The sequence below is a fragment of the Alnus glutinosa genome, chromosome 1 (genome assembly GCF_958979055.1).
Source record: "Alnus glutinosa chromosome 1, dhAlnGlut1.1, whole genome shotgun sequence".
In the NCBI taxonomy this organism is placed as follows: Eukaryota; Viridiplantae; Streptophyta; class Magnoliopsida; order Fagales; family Betulaceae; genus Alnus; species Alnus glutinosa.
Genome location: NC_084886.1, coordinates 49,887,274 through 49,902,771, shown reverse-complemented (window position 1 = coordinate 49,902,771; position 15,498 = coordinate 49,887,274). Strand labels below are relative to the sequence as shown.

At 40.1% G+C, this 15,498-nt stretch overlaps 2 protein-coding genes across 4 annotated transcripts; both read left to right on the top strand.

The window, feature by feature from the left end:
• Positions 1–6,146: 6,146 nt before the first annotated feature.
• LOC133861351 (RPM1 interacting protein 13-like) lies at positions 6,147–8,680 on the top strand. Of its 2 annotated transcripts, none has more exons than XM_062297119.1 (3): positions 6,147–6,692; positions 8,131–8,217; positions 8,335–8,680. In XM_062297119.1, exons 1-3 carry the CDS (start codon positions 6,366–6,368, stop codon positions 8,422–8,424), a joined length of 504 nt encoding a protein of 167 aa, XP_062153103.1. In that variant the 5' UTR covers positions 6,147–6,365; the 3' UTR covers positions 8,425–8,680. The 2 variants fall into 2 exon arrangements, with proteins under 2 accessions (XP_062153103.1, XP_062153094.1); XM_062297110.1 differs by having other exon boundaries at positions 8,310–8,679.
• A 3,442-nt stretch (positions 8,681–12,122) lies between these two features.
• Positions 12,123–13,607, top strand: LOC133862828 (RPM1 interacting protein 13-like). 2 transcript variants are annotated; one of them, XM_062298715.1, is made up of 3 exons: positions 12,123–12,729; positions 12,860–12,946; positions 13,053–13,607. In XM_062298715.1, exons 1-3 carry the CDS (start codon positions 12,460–12,462, stop codon positions 13,194–13,196), a joined length of 501 nt encoding a protein of 166 aa, XP_062154699.1. In that variant the 5' UTR covers positions 12,123–12,459; the 3' UTR covers positions 13,197–13,607. The 2 variants fall into 2 exon arrangements, with proteins under 2 accessions (XP_062154699.1, XP_062154692.1); XM_062298708.1 differs by having other exon boundaries at positions 12,860–12,961.
• Positions 13,608–15,498: the final 1,891 nt, after the last annotated feature.

The window sequence follows — 15,498 nt, the reverse complement described above, 5'->3', positions numbered from 1 at the left end:
GTTCGAAAATTTTCGAAACCCCAATGACAACCCCGACCCCAACTCTGATCCCGAAGATAAGGCGCATAGCTCAACTGCTTCTGATAACGTTTAAGCTTTGCCCGATCGGCGTCATATCTAGCCCTGAGACGAATCAAGAGACTCTCCGAGTGATCCTGCGCCTTGAGAGCTTTATCCCTCTCGGCTGTAAGTCTTTCAACCTCATCTTTGAGTTTGTCCTTTTCAGCCTCAGCACTCAACGCATTCTTGCACGCCTCGGAGCATTCATTCTGCACAGCCGACAAACGGATAGACAATTGGTCCGCACGATCCAGCTCGGAAGAAAGACTTTCAATAGAGCGAGCGTATCGACCGTTGGCCTCCGCCACTTCGTTACTCAAACGAGCTTTAGCAGAACGCATCTCGGATATAATTGAGTCCCGGGACGCGAGTTCCTCGTCCTTGGACTGAAGAAGAGACTTCAGCGCCGCAACTTCATCCTCTAAACCCGAGATGCGGGCTTGAACTTCGGAGGAAGGAGTGGGCGGAGACGCAGGACAATTTTCGCACTTCTGCCAGAGGGCAGTCATCTTCACAAGAAGCTGTCAAGAAAAAAGTAAGCAAAGTCAGAATCGGGATGCAAACAGAATAAAAAGTCCTAGCTCCAGAAACTTACCTGATAATGAGAGATGAGAATGCCTTGGGCGATCTTCTCGGGAGAAGACGCCCCTGCATTCCCCAGATATCCCTCGGGGATTAAGTTCTTTATGGCCTCCATCGGATGACCCAGAAGACCCCTGCCCAAAATCTCGAAGCCGGCCGAGACCCTGGAGGAAGAGCTAGGACCCACTTGAGGTACAACCCCGGTGCTTGGGCTGGCCTCAGCACGAGACTCGCTCCTAGTAGAAGTCTCGGGGAGCACGCCAGCTTCAGGAGTAACGTTCTCGGATTCGATCCGAGACTCCTCAGCCACTCCAACATGGGGAGTTGTTTCGGGTTGACCGGGACTTTGAGTTCCAGGAGCAGATCCCGGCACCCCCTGATCAATCACTTCCCGAGAGGGGCAAGGCTCTTCAACGTCCTCAGCCTCGGACAGTCCAGTAGGAGTCTCGGTTTGTATAGGCGCAGAACATGAAACTCGGGGGGTGGAGTACCCCGTTTCACGATTTTCTTCAGGGGGTGGTGGTGTTTCTGGACGTTCCGAAGAAGGAGTTCGGGGAGTACCTTCTACTTCAGACTCTTCAGCCAAAGGCTCGTCTCGGGGGGTGCCGACTTCTTCATCCATCTCTTCGAGAAAGTCACCACTTGAAGCGACAGGCTCTTGACGCACTTCCTCTTTGTCGGAAGGTATTATAACCGCTTTACCCCACAATCGCCCGGCGTCCGCGAGTCTTTGAGCCATTCGGTCCTGGCCTGTAAGCTTCCGTTTCCTGGCCGGATGCTTTACCCTACGCGCAACTGGGACATCTCGGGCCTCAGGTACATTTCCTTCTCCTTCTCCAGACCTCTCAGGTACCGCACATTGTTCACCATGGAACGAAGCCTCGGAGCCAGACTCATCCCGTGAAACAAAGGAAGGAGCAGGACTAGCCTCGAGAATGAAACCCCGAAAGCTGGCAGACCCCTCTTCAACGCTTACCCTAGGTGATGGAGCCGAAGGAGGAGTTCTCCTCGCACCCGAGGCGGCCAAAGGAATCTTCTGTTTCTTTTGTGCAGGAACATCCCCGAGAACTTCCTCAGGTGACCTCTTCTTAGTCATAGGTCTCGGGGATGGAGGGGCTTCATTCCTCTTCTTGACAGCTCCCCTCTTGGTGATTAACTGTTTGTCTCTCGGAATGTCATATCCGAGAAACTGCCTCATATTCTCCTCGGTGACGAGATTGTCAAAATCGACTTCTTCAAACTTGTCGGCCTTGACTCTGGCAGCGGACCACCCACTTATCTCCTTAACATCCTCCAGTTCGGATACAGTGAGCGAAGGGGGGTCACTTCGGTCAGGTCGCAACAACTGCCAAGTCCGAGGCATCATACGATCTTCAGGAAGGAGAGTACCTTCGGGGCATTCCCACTCCCCGGAAACTCTGAAAAACTGCATCTCCCAGAACTTGTTGTTCGTCAGCCCACTCTTGAGCTTGATGAAAACAGGCGGGTGACGGCTGCAGAGTTCAATCATTCCCTCTGCAGTCTGCCTCGGCCTATAGATGTGGAAGAATTGCAGGATGTTCATCTCCTTCTTCAACACAAGCCTCCATAGGATGTAAGAGGCGAACAGGTACCGCCAAGCATTTGGCATTATCTGACTGGGCGCGATCATCAGAAAAAGAACGAAGTCTCGAGCAATCTCCGGAAACGGTAATCGAAGCCCAGCAAGAAACATCCTCTCATAAAGGGTAATATCGCCGCCATTAATGGACCGAGCTCCAGGCGCCTGATAGAACATCTTCACAGTTGGAGAAATTTCATAGTTCGAGCGAAGGACACCCTCATGCTTCGCGAAGATGATGGAATCGACCCTGCTCTCCAAAGGAGAAAGATCCACAGAGCCGTCGGGTCTCTTTGTCCGAACCCGAGACGAGGCTGAGACAGCTTTCTTGGGAGCCATGGAAGAAAGAAGAAAGGCAGAAACAGAAAAATACAGAGAAAGGAAAAGTTTGGGGAGGAAGACGACAATGGAGTATCGAGAAAAAGAAGTATCAGTGAGTGAACAGTACAATATCCCAACTTTAAACGCCTCCACTACCACGTGTCCGAAATGCCAAAGGGCGCTGTCGATTCAAAATTTCCGAAGAGGAAAAGGCGCGCCTTCCGTAAATTCAGCATTAAATACGCTGCCTCGACGATACCATTTAATGATGACAAAAAGGCGGCTGTGCAGAGATGACGTCGACGTTGGGAAAAGAAGCGGTCAAATTCAAAATTTGAACTGTTGAAAAGACGCGCCCTGCGCAAACATCAGATACAGACTGGCAGCCGGAAAGTAATTCTCTTATTTCCGTTTATTTCTGAAATTAGAGAATTAGGGGGGTAACTGTTAGGGATAAAATCAACCCTAGAGACACGTGGATCCAATGACATCTCGGAGTTATGTCTCGGCTACTTGTTCCGCATGGTTCTATCCAGTGAAGGGAAGGACGTTTAGGTCCGAAGACATCTCGGAGATATGACGATGTCTCGGTCTTAAAATTCCAGGTTACGGTATGTAAAATATCCCGAGATCTCCCAGCCAAGATGGAGTGAACATATCTCGGATATTTGTGCCTCGGAGTAATAACACCTCGGTATGATATCGAGTCGGTGCGGTATCTTCTCGGGGTGATATCCATTGGATGAGTCAACATCTCAGAGTATAAACATCTCGGACTTACACAACCCTGTTATGGTGCGGATATATCCCGAGATCTCCAGGTAAAAGCAGAAACGTCTCGGATATCATCACCTCGGAGGTCAGCTGAAATGTGCTACAGTTTCCTAAGAAGGTGCCATGCGCCACACCCGTCTCAGAGTTCGATAAGGATAGAATCCCAGGAGATCAGGGATAAACTACAGATCCATGATTTATGGGATAAGATGGTTATTGACATGGAATCGAATTTAAAGAAGTACAAACGCGATCAACTGCGGATTCAACACTCCTATTCAAATTCCCAGAAGATATGATGAAAACTCAAACCAGGCTAGGACTCAAACTCCTAATCCAACTCAATGTCAAGAGGGTCCGGCCTATAAATAAAGACCGTCATACCAGGTATGAAGGAGACCTCTAAGCTCTTGAGATTAAGATTAAGAATTCTCTACAGAAAACTTTTTAGACTGACTTAGGCATCGGAGTGGGCGTGGTCGGCACCCCCGACGAGTTGTTGTTCCTCTTTGCAGGGTTGAAGTGTTCAGTAGAAAATCAGGCAGCGAATCCTTAGGCGACACGTCACCATACCGGAAACTGTACCAACAAACTTTAAAATGTCTCAATCTAGAGTATTTATCTTTCAATTTTTATCATTAGGGCTTGTGGCTAAATCATACAGTAAGTGGGTGAAATGTCTAATATATTTGTGTAAAACTAATAAAATCATAAAAATACCCTTAAAATAAAAATATTTTTTTTAAAAAAAAAAAGGAAAAAGAAAAGAAAGTAAGAAGAAACGAAAAAAGGAAACACGTAGCCGTGGGTCAACTATGGCTTCCACCGTTTTTATTTATTTATTTATTGTTTTTAATAAACAGGGACAAAAAATCATAACTAGGGGTGGCATTGCAAACATATTAAAGTTGAATAAACTAAATTGAGAGTTTTTTAAAATTTATGAAAATAATTGCAAATGCGATGGTTCCGATGAAATATCAAAATGGGATAAGTGAAGTTTCTCATTTTTTTTTTATATTATTTGCAAAAGAACATTTTTGTATGGCCGGACCGGTCAAAAAGCTACTTACAAGACAAGAAAATAGACATTGCAGTAGCGTCGGTCAGGGGCGATGAAGAGCCTTTGATGGTCAACGCAGTAGAGCATTCTGTTAGATAATATATTTCCTATATTGAAATAAAATATATTATATTAATATTGTATATTACTTTTTCTTTTATAAGCTTGATTGTAATTAGATTTGTTAGTAATCAAATAAAAAATAAACTAAATAAAGAGTTTAGGGAGATCTTGTTGGTACAGTTTCCGGTATGGTGACGTGTCGCCTAAAGATTCGCTGCTGATTTCTACCGAATACCACAACCCTGCAAAAAGAACAAACAACTCGTCGGGGGTGCCGACCACGCCCACTTTGATGCCTAAGTCAGTCTAAATCAGTTTTCTGCAGAGTATTCTGAATCTTAATCTCAAGAGCTTAGAGAATTCGTGATTTCATACCTGGTGTGACGGTCTTTATTTATAGGCCGGACCTTCTTGACACCTAGTTGGATTAGGAGTTTGAGTCCTAGCCTGGTTGAACTTTAACCATTTCTTCAGGGAATTCGAGTAGGAGTGTGAAGTCCGTAGTTGATTGCGTTTGTACTTCTTTAAACTTGATTCCGTGTCAATAACCATTTTATCCCATAAATTATGGATCTGTAGTTTATCCCTGATCTTCTGGGATTCTATCCTTATCGCACTCTAAGACGAGTGTGGCGCATGGCACCTTTTAGAAGACTGTAGCACATTTCAGCCAACCTCTGAGGTGATGATATCCGAGATGTGTTCGCTCCGACCTGGAGATCTCGGGATATATCCGTACCATAACGAGGTTGTGTAAGTCCGAGATGTTTATACTCCGAGATGTTGACACATCCAATAGATATCACCCCGAGGAGATATCACACCGACTCGATATCATACCGAGGCGTTATTACTCCGAGACACAAATATCCGAGATATGCTCGCTCCATTCAGACTAGGAGATCTTGGGATGTTCTACATACCGTAACCTGGAGTGTTAAGACCGAGATGTCGTTATGCCTCCGAGATGTATTTGCACCGAGACGTCGTTATACCTCCGAGATATATTTATACCTAGGCAATCTTTTCTTTGCTGGCCGAAATAAATGTCCGAGGCATAGCTCCGAGATGTTTCTGAATCCACGTGTCTCTAGGGTTAATTTTATCCCTAACAGATCTGATCTTATTTGGGGATCGTCTCCATTTGGCTTAGGTGCTGTAATTTTGTAACATCATATATAATTTTATCAATAGTTTAAATTTAATTTCATTTTTTTCATGAGAAGGAGAGAGAAAGTAAAATTAAATTTGGACTATTAAGTGAAACTACAACACGCATGCTGTAGTTTTTTTCACAACACCTAAGCCAAATCCGATTTAGGGAGTCGGTTGTTAGTTCTCTACTAAAGGACTTTAAGACTATTTTAAACAATATTTCATATATGTTTGAAATTTAGATATTAATGATTTCATATTTTCATTATGAACCAAATAATAGAAAATGTTTTCAACGTAACACTCAAACACAGAAAAATCACTCATTTTTAAGAGCATTTTATGTCAAAACCTGTTTTACATTAAAACAAAGTGAGCCTTAGATTTATCTAATTCATTTAGGGAAAAAATATGAAAAATGAAAATGAAAAAGAGAATTTTCCCTCCCCCCCCACCCCCATACATTTACGGGGAGCATATATGGGAAGTGGGATAGTGAGAACGTGAAAAAAAGAAGCAAGACAAACGGTGTCGTCTTGCTTCGTTTTTTCCTTTATTGGTTTTTGGGAACTCCAACGGTCGACTTCCAAATTCCGATGCCCAGATTCAAAAAATTGGAGTTGCTCTGGCCTTTGCTCATACAATCCCATCATCCACTCTCTGTGCTTGAATCAGAACCTTCTTCATTGAATCATTGGGATTCATTTTCTCGGCAACCAAACATAAAATCAGAAAGAAAGCGAGAAAATGGAGGAACATGACACCAAGGAGAAAGAGATATCACCCGCCTCCTCCGAGAAAGAGCGAAGAACAACAGCGGTTATTCAGATAAACTCAGATTTTTATTCTTCAGAGGAAGATGATGGGAGCCCGCTGAGACCCATTTTTTGCCTCAAGAGAAAGAATAACGCGGACATCAAACGCATCGAAGAAACCCAGGACTGCTTCATCTTGGATTTCGACCCTTTTGAGTCCATCGACCTCTCCAAGCTTTCTGTTAACAACAATCCTTCGGATGTTGATGCTGATTCTGATGGTGCTACTGATATCTCTGTGATTGCTGAAAAAGGCCAGGTTTGTGCATTAATATCCTCTTTTTTTTTTTTGGTCACTTAGGAAATTCAAAACATGAAATATTTGCTTATTTGTTATGCTAATGTTTTGGGATTTAGGGGCTGGTGGCGTATATAAGAGGTTTTGGGCTTCATTTTGTATAAGTCAAGTATGTGAGAAAAGTTGTGTTAGTGTGGAGAATTAGGCTTGAGGTGTGAAATATGTGTGAGTAGTGAAGTGGGTGGAGCTATCTTGGGAGAGATTGTATTGGTTCATGATATGTTTAGTTTAGAAAAAATTGAGTCTATTGTTTATGAGTCCAATTCTTCGTGCTTATACGTAACACGTCTATAGTTGTTGCAGTTGTTGAGCTTCTCAGTCGTGCCAACCGTGTGGAATTCATTCATTGGTTTGAGACTGAGTTTAGTTCGTGGTGCGGGGGTTAAATACAGTAATAATGGTGGTGATAGGTTAAGAGATGACTACTTTCGGGTAGGAGAGACCACAAATTGTTTGATGAAATTTCTCTCTGAGGATTTCTTATTAATCATCTCTCTTAAATAGGCAAGGCACTACAATCTAATTCTAATACTACCATCCAACCCAATCCAAATCAACTAGTTCAACCAAATCCAAATCATATTCCTAATCCAATTATCTAGGAAATCTAAATGATAGTCTTCCTCATCCTGCTCTTGCACTCTCAGTGGACTCCTCCTTTGGCATAACTTCTTCATCAGATAAGGCCGTGAGCTTAGGGGTGGGATTAGGATGGGCAGCTGCTTGACCTCTAAACCCAGTGTTTTGGATTAGGCAACTTTGGCTTCTAACAGGTGGGTATTATCAGCATGGCTGATGCAATGAAGAAGCTCAACAACTACCCATTATAGTGATTGATGCATCCACATAACTCCTAGTTAAAAAGGGTTGTTGATGGCACTTAGACTTCAACACTCCAAAGATACGTGTCCTTGTGTGAAGAAGTAGCATCTGTGTGACACTCACGAATTAGGATTTTTTCAAATTATTTTCTCAAATTTGAGAGAATTTTGGCAGGTGATTGTGAGAAACTACTTATAAAACTCATCTAACCAAATAAAAATTGGGCTGCCCAACCACTTATTCGGCCAGGTGGTTCCATAAGTAGTCTCTCACAATCATTGCTCGAATTCTTTCAAATTCGTGATAATTTGAGAGGATCGTGATCCAACACGCTAAGGGAATGTATCTTTTGTGTGATCATGTGAATCGAATTTGTGTGGAAATGAGTTCAACTCCATTTATGCAAGATGGGAAAGAGTTCCCGTGATTGGTGTGCTTTTGTGTTTGTACTTGTAAATAATATTGCCTAGGTGAGGGTGTTTGTTGTTTTCGGCCCTCCAGGTGCGTGTATACTCAAAATCTTTTGTCTTTGTGTGTATTTTTCTAAAAGGTTTTCGTTTTGATTGATGATGAACAGGTGGCTTGTAGAGATTATCCGCATTCAAGGCATCTCTGTCTGAAATTTCCCTTTGAGACAACACCTCATGACAATCACTGCAAGCTGGTAATGGAATTTAGTGTGTAATCAGTGCGATGTGTAAAGTTTATCTCTGTTCTACATGATGTAATGAATTTTAGCTTATGGATTGATTGCAGTGTTACTGTTATGTTTGCGATTCAGCCGCCCCGTGCAAATATTGGACAGAGTTTAAACCAGCACATTGCCATGCTTCGGAGCATGTTGGAGATTGGACATACCAAAGGAATTTGAGGAAGCAGCAGCCAGCAGTTTGAAAATTAAGATGTTCTTGATTCTTCCTGTTGTACTGCAGTAGATGGTATACGACAAAGAAAATGTTTGGGCAGATAGGTTCTGTTTTATGCAGAAGTCCTATCATTCGAAGCGGAATATGTACCATCCTTTCTTCATCTTGGGTTGTTCACATGACATATGTAGATATTCTAATATTTTTAAAGGATGGAGAGATTTAAGGTCAAATGAATGAAATCCAATTATTTCATTTTGAGTTACATGTCAATATTGTGATATTGCACTTTTTCATTAAAAGAGACATATTCGGAAGTTTTTTCCACATCTTGTCTGGTGTTAGTCCTGAATGAAACACCTGCATAATGCATTGATGTAGTTTCTTTGTTTGAAGCCATTTATGCAGCAGCCAATACATGGCTGGACAAAGCATGCTATGTTCAAGAGCACCCAGACATACAAGGAAAGATCGAAACAACCCACAGCTGATTTTAAAAATGCTATAGCATTTGTGAAGTTTTTGAAAACTTTTTTTTGATGCCACATAAAAGTTTTTTGGTTCAACTTATGTCGCCATCAATTTATATTTCATGCAACTTTGAATTATTTAAAATACTTTGAATGATGGGTGTCTCATTTCTGATCCTATCATGAGTACCATGAGTATTAATATGAGAAGTAAGTATGAGAAGTATTAGGAAGCTATGGATAGGATCAACTTATGTTGTATGTTGCTTTTGTTGTTGATCTGCGTTATAAGATGAAAGCGTTGGTGGTTTGGTTGAAAAGATGCAATGGGCTTGAGTAGGCAGATCAAATAGAGACAAAGGTAAAACACTTTTTGAATCGTTTGATTGAGCAATATAGTAAGTTTCATGAGAGGGAGTTGTCTAACTTTGATGCGGCTATAGGAAATTTAAATGCCACTTCTTTGAATGTTGTTGATAAAGACTTAGAAGATAAAGAGGGGTAGTTTAATTCATTGTTCTCCCAACATCTTGTGGAAGAGAGTGATTTGGAGCGTAGGTTGGAGGTGGATCAGTATTTGTTGGATGGGTGTGAAGCAAATATCCTATCCTTGCAAAGATAGCCCTTGATGTATTAGCCATCACTATTTTAACTGTTGCCTCTGACTCTGTCTTTAGCACTGAAGAACGTGTATTGGATCCCTTTAACTCAAGCTTCTTTTATTGTAAATGGACCTCACACTCAACCTTCAAATTCAAGTGCTGAATCTGTTGCTTAAAGGTTTGTATTTTTTTTGGGGATGAATGACCTAGAGGTTTGTTAGTAATGGAGGTTATCATTTTTTGTATTGCCATCATATTTTAATTATAATACAATTGTATGAAGCACATCTGTGACTTGTACATGCTTGTCCTTAATATTATTATGTGAAGTTTATGAGCTTTCTTATTGTTATCTCTATATGAATCTGCTAAAAGACCAAATGGGAGTAATGTTGGATTTGTTCTAAAGCACATATGGACCGGTGGTTACTTGTTTTGAAAATTCAACTAGACTATCAAACATGGGATGCTGAATTATCATCTTGTGATTGTGTCTTTTAATCTGTTTTTTCTTGCTGTTTGGTTGAATTTTTCTACTAGATAGTCTTGCTAATCCACTTGAGTGGAAATGGTTGAAAAATTGGATTATGTTTCTTTGATTCTAGTGAAATATTGAAGAAATTTATGGTGATTTTTTGGTTAATGACTCATAATATATATGACTCTTTTGCTGGGTACGAACCTACTTCATAGTTCTCTAGTTTAGAAATTAATATGATTTTATGTTTTATCTGTCTCTAAACTTAGTTATGATTTGTAGTTCTCTGCTTCATTATTAGTTGTATTGTGTGTACATGTGGAATGCTAGGGGTGAAAAGGACGTCTAGACTTACTTAGTTCTAGTGATTTTACACGCCATACTTATGTTCTTTTTGTGTTCCTTTAAAATTTTTGTGGTTTTTAAAATCATAATTTGATTTATGATAGATCGTCACGAATGAATTTTGATCAAATAATAATTTTAAAAGCCATATTAATTTTGGAGGGACATAAGAGAAACATTAATATGACATTTAGAATTACTCAGTTCTTTTATCTCTTTTCTACGTATTGGGTTTCGCAATTTGCTTATACTGTTTTGGCAAAAGTTCACTGGCAAAAGCTCTATTTTCCAACGCTCTTGATGGCTAGGCGGAATGCAGTTACGGTTTACAAATTTCAATTTTGGACTTGGACAATGACTTAGGCCAAAATGGCCCTGAAAATGGCTTTTAAAAAAAAAAATTAAAATAAGCCTAAAGAAGGTCTAATTAAGGTCCAGCGAACACTAATAATTATGCCAAAAAATATTTAAATTTAAAATCAATTATCCAGTACGGTTATAACTTTAAATAATCTCTAATCGCATAAGGTGGAGCGGTTAGTGATACAGTTACGATTAGAGACAATAACCATTAATTGTAACCGTCTTTTCATCCATACTTGACGCCTTATGCTTCGGCATTAGGGAAACCACACCGGTCTACTTGAAATCTCCAAAATGTGAAAATGTGAGTTGCTCCATCATCACTCTCTAGGATTTTAATCAGAGCCTTCTTCATAAGGATTCATTTTCAGTATAACCAAACAGAATTTATGAAAGAAAATGTCGGGAAACGACACACGGCTTTTGTTGTTTTCGGCCCTCCATGTGCATGCAAGCTTACTCAAAATCTTTTGTCTTTGTGTATATGTTTTTTCTAAAAGGTTTTCGTTTTGATTGATGATGAACATGAGGTGGCTTGTAGAGATTATCCGCATTAAAGGCATCTCTGTCTGAAATTTCCCTTTGACCTCGCCTGAGACGGGGTTAGTGACACTGACACAAATCAAGAGAAACTGGGCCGTACAGAGGAGGAACTCTTTCAAAAACCTCAAAAAATGAAGTGAAGGAACTGTCTCTTGAAGCTTCCACTTCTCTTTTTTCTTATCTGAAATGCAATCCTCCCCCCTTTCCATCAGAGACTCAAGAATCTGAAAAGGGTATTCGTAAAAATTGTTCAAAAGTACAAAAGTTTGGTTCGGCATAAACTCTAAGAAATAGCAAAGAATGTAGAAAGAGGAGAGAAGAGAGAGGAGAGAAAGGAATCTGCTTTGTGGGTTTCCCCCTTTCCTCTCTTTATTCAGATTTTGCTAGAGGCGTGAATAAAACAGGCTTTTTGTTGCCCTTTTGCTGTTAGTCTAAAACAACATAGTTTTAGACTAACAGCATCTATGCGGTAGCACTACCGCATAGAAGCCGTATCCGGCATGCAGCAGCCAATACATGGCTGGACAAAGCATGCTATGTTCAAGAGGAATTAAGATCCCCTCAAATTCTTTGCCCGAATTTGATAGAATTCGGGCAGGTAGTTGTGAGTGAGCATTTATGAGACCCACTTGACCAAATAAAAGTTGGGCTGCCCAACTGCTTATCCGGTCAGGTGAATCTTATAAATACTTACTCACAACAACCTGCCCGAATTGTATCAAATTCGGGCAAAAAATTTGAGGGGATCCTGATCCGTTCAAGAGCACCCAGACATACAAGGAAAGTTAAAGGTCAGGAAAGCTAAGTTCGCTATACTTTAACTGTGTACTGGTTGCTTTTCACAGAACTTGTGTGAATACTTCGCTGGGAAGGAAAATTGGCTATAAAAGGCGGCTGCATTTAACACTCTTCCTCTTGCAGAACTCTCCCAGCGTTCTCTTCTCATAATTCTCTTCAGAACTCATTTATTACAAAAATTTAGAGAGTTTTCCCTCTATATATCCATTATCCAACCTCAATTCATATTCTTCTTTTGAGTCTCGATCACCACCTTCCCAGCAAGTGTGCTTGGCGGCGTAACGGCGTTGGCATTTGGGGAACCTCAACGGTCTACTTGGAATCTCCAAAATGTGAAAATGTGAGTTGCTCCATCATCACTCTCTAGGATTTTAATCAGAGCCTTCTTCGTAAGGATTCATTTTCACGATAACCAAACAGAATTTCTGAAAGGAAAAAAAAATGTCGGGAAACGACACAGAGCTTGTGCAGATATTGCCCTTGTCGGCCGAGAAAAAAGAAGAGGGAGAGGAAGATGGGAGTCCGATAAGATCCATATTTTGCCTCAAGAGCAAGAGCGACGCAGACATCAAACGCATAGAAGAAATCGAGGATTGCTTCATTTTGGATTTCGACCCCTACGAGTCCATCGACTTCTCCAAGTTCACAGTTCCTGCTGCTTCTGATGCTGATGGTGCTACTGATCTCTTTGTTATTGCTGAAAAAGGCCAGGTTTGTTTACGTGTATCGATTCATGTTAGTGTTTAGAGAGATTAGAGTCTATTGTTTCCGTGTTTATTGAAAATCTTTTGTGTGTGCTCGTATTTTCGAGAAGGTTATCATTTTGATTGATCATGAATAGGTGGCTTGTAGAGATTATCCACATTCAAGGCATCTCTGTCTGAATTTCCCCTTTGTGACAACACCTCATGAGAACTACTGCAACCTGGTAATGGGATTTAATGTACGTCCAATCAAGATGTCGTGAATAGTTTATCTCTGTTCTACATGATTTGATGATTTTTTTTTTTTTTTCCAATGGATTCATGTTGCAGTGTTACTGTTACGTTTGTGATTCAGCAGCTCCATGCGAGTATTGGACGGAGCCTAAACCAGCACATTGTGATGCTTCGGAGCATGTTGGAGATTGGATGATCCAGAGGAATTTGAGGAAACGCAAAGATGGGTTTTGCAAATGAACAAGTTAATTCTCCCTGCTAATTATATTGCAGTTAAGGCTCCATTTGTTAATGCATTTTTGGGCTATTTTTAGTGACATTTTGAAGTATGAAAGCATCATAAAGGAGGGATGATGTGGTCGCGATGGAGGCAAGAATAGCTGTTAAGTGTGAATGAAGCAATGGTAGAGAAGGAAATTGCAGAGTATAAGATAATTTAGCTAGTGACATTTTGTGCTGTATACAATATGTTAAGTTTGGTGTTAGCAAAATTCTGTATCTAAACAAATTAGTGTAAGTTTAGGTTTTGATAGACTAAGTTGACACTTAAATCTGGAATTCAAAATCTTGGACAAAGTCGAAGAATTGAATGGCTCAGCCAATATTTCGGTTGATAGGCACTTTGGCTAGAATAAAGGTCGAACAACATCTGAATGCCACCGGCTTATATTCTGTTTGAACGAGTCAATCTATCATAACGTCGCCTTAAAAATTTGTCTTTTTGAGAAACCAACTTGCACTTAAACATTGTGTTTTCCCACAGTCTATATAAATCTCAGAGTGCATGATTTTCCTAAGAACCTGAGGCCATTCTTGAGTGTGCTAAGAGAGACGTTTTTTTGAATCCATGTGCTTTCAATTTTATACCCCTCTTATACTTTGTTTAAACTACACAAATTCATAAAAACTTTTTTAGCTATTAGAGTTTCGGGTTGCAAGAGAAGAGAGTCAACAGAAGAATTGGCTAGAGTTATTGAGCTACCGGAGGGTCATTGTAGCCACGAAATAATATTGAATTAGACTCAACTCAGGACTTGTGGCGAGCAAAGCCAGATCCATGCAACTCATCTGAAAACCCAAAAAGAAAAAAAAAAAAGAAAGAAAGAGGAGAAAATATAAAAAAGCTCCCACAACTAACAACTGATTTTAAAATAGTCCCATATATATTTTCAAGTATGTTAAATTGATCCATCAAACTTTCAATGTGTGTCAAAAATGCCACTTTTTTCAATAATACCCGTATTCTCTAAAAAATAAAACAAAAAATTAATAAAAAAGCTATTTTTTTTTTTTAAAAAAAAAAATCCAAGGGGGTAGATTAATAAAATAAAAAACTTTTTTTTTCTTCCCCAGATAAATCCATAAATACAAAATCAGTCCATGCAACTGACTTAAATTACAAATCGCTTCCTTACAGTATAAAAATAATACAGAGGGTATCAGGGTAGGCCAAAATAACAATTTAGTTCATACAGTCAAAACATTTGACAGATTCCATTAGTGTCCATGTCAGTAACAATAAAATGATGACATGTGTCATTCTTAGTAAAAAAAGGAAAAAATGTAAAAGTAGTTTCTGTGATTTACCTGATTTATAAATAACCCAACGTGATATCAAAATAAACTCAAAAATCTCTGTGATATGCCAAAAATGTAAATCACTTCCTTTCGTCAAAAGGTAGCCAGCCAGCCACCTCTGGGATGGCTTGTGGGCCACTCGAGGTGGGGGATCGCTGTGAGCCACCCTTAGTGGTGGCTTGTGGGCCACCCAAGGTTGGGGGTGGCTTTCGAACCACCCCTATTGGTGGCTCTAGAGTGGCTTTCGGGCCACCCCAAAGAAAGCATGGGGTGGCGCATGCCACCCCAGAGTGCCATTGGCCCATGGCGGTGGCCGAGTGCCACCCCCCAGATTTCTCTGGGGGTGGCCTTCGCCATTGGGGGTGGCTCGTAAGCCACCCCCAGCTTAGCCACCCCTTATTCTTTCTTTAAAAAAAAAAAAAAAAGAAAATCTAATTTTCTAATTTCTTTAACTTTTTAGATTTATTTTTTTATTTATTAATTTTTTATTTTAGTTTTTAAGAGAATAAGAATATTGTTATAAAAAAGTTGTCTTTTTGGCATACTTTGATAGTTTGATGAGTCAATTTAACACATTTAAAAATTCACAAGGTTATTTTAAAATCGATTGCTAGTTGATGAAGCTTTTTTTTTTTTTTTTTTTGTATATTTTTTCCTAGAAAACTAGATCCATGGATATAACTGTGGTATGTGCATAGTGCAAATCCTATCTATGTTGCTGAATGCTGAGTATTTACGGTGAAGTGTAAAAAATTGGGTCTTGGATTGAAAAAATGTCATAAATTAAGTGATTAAATAAGGTATAATTGTGTCAAAACCTTCATGTCAAAAAAAAAAAAAAAAAAAATTGTGTCAAAACCTATTGATTTAAATTTTTGAGTTACATGGTGTCACAACCTACTATATTAATATTTTAGAGATTAAAATGAATAAAATAGTGCCCTTTATTTCGTACTCAAAGTCG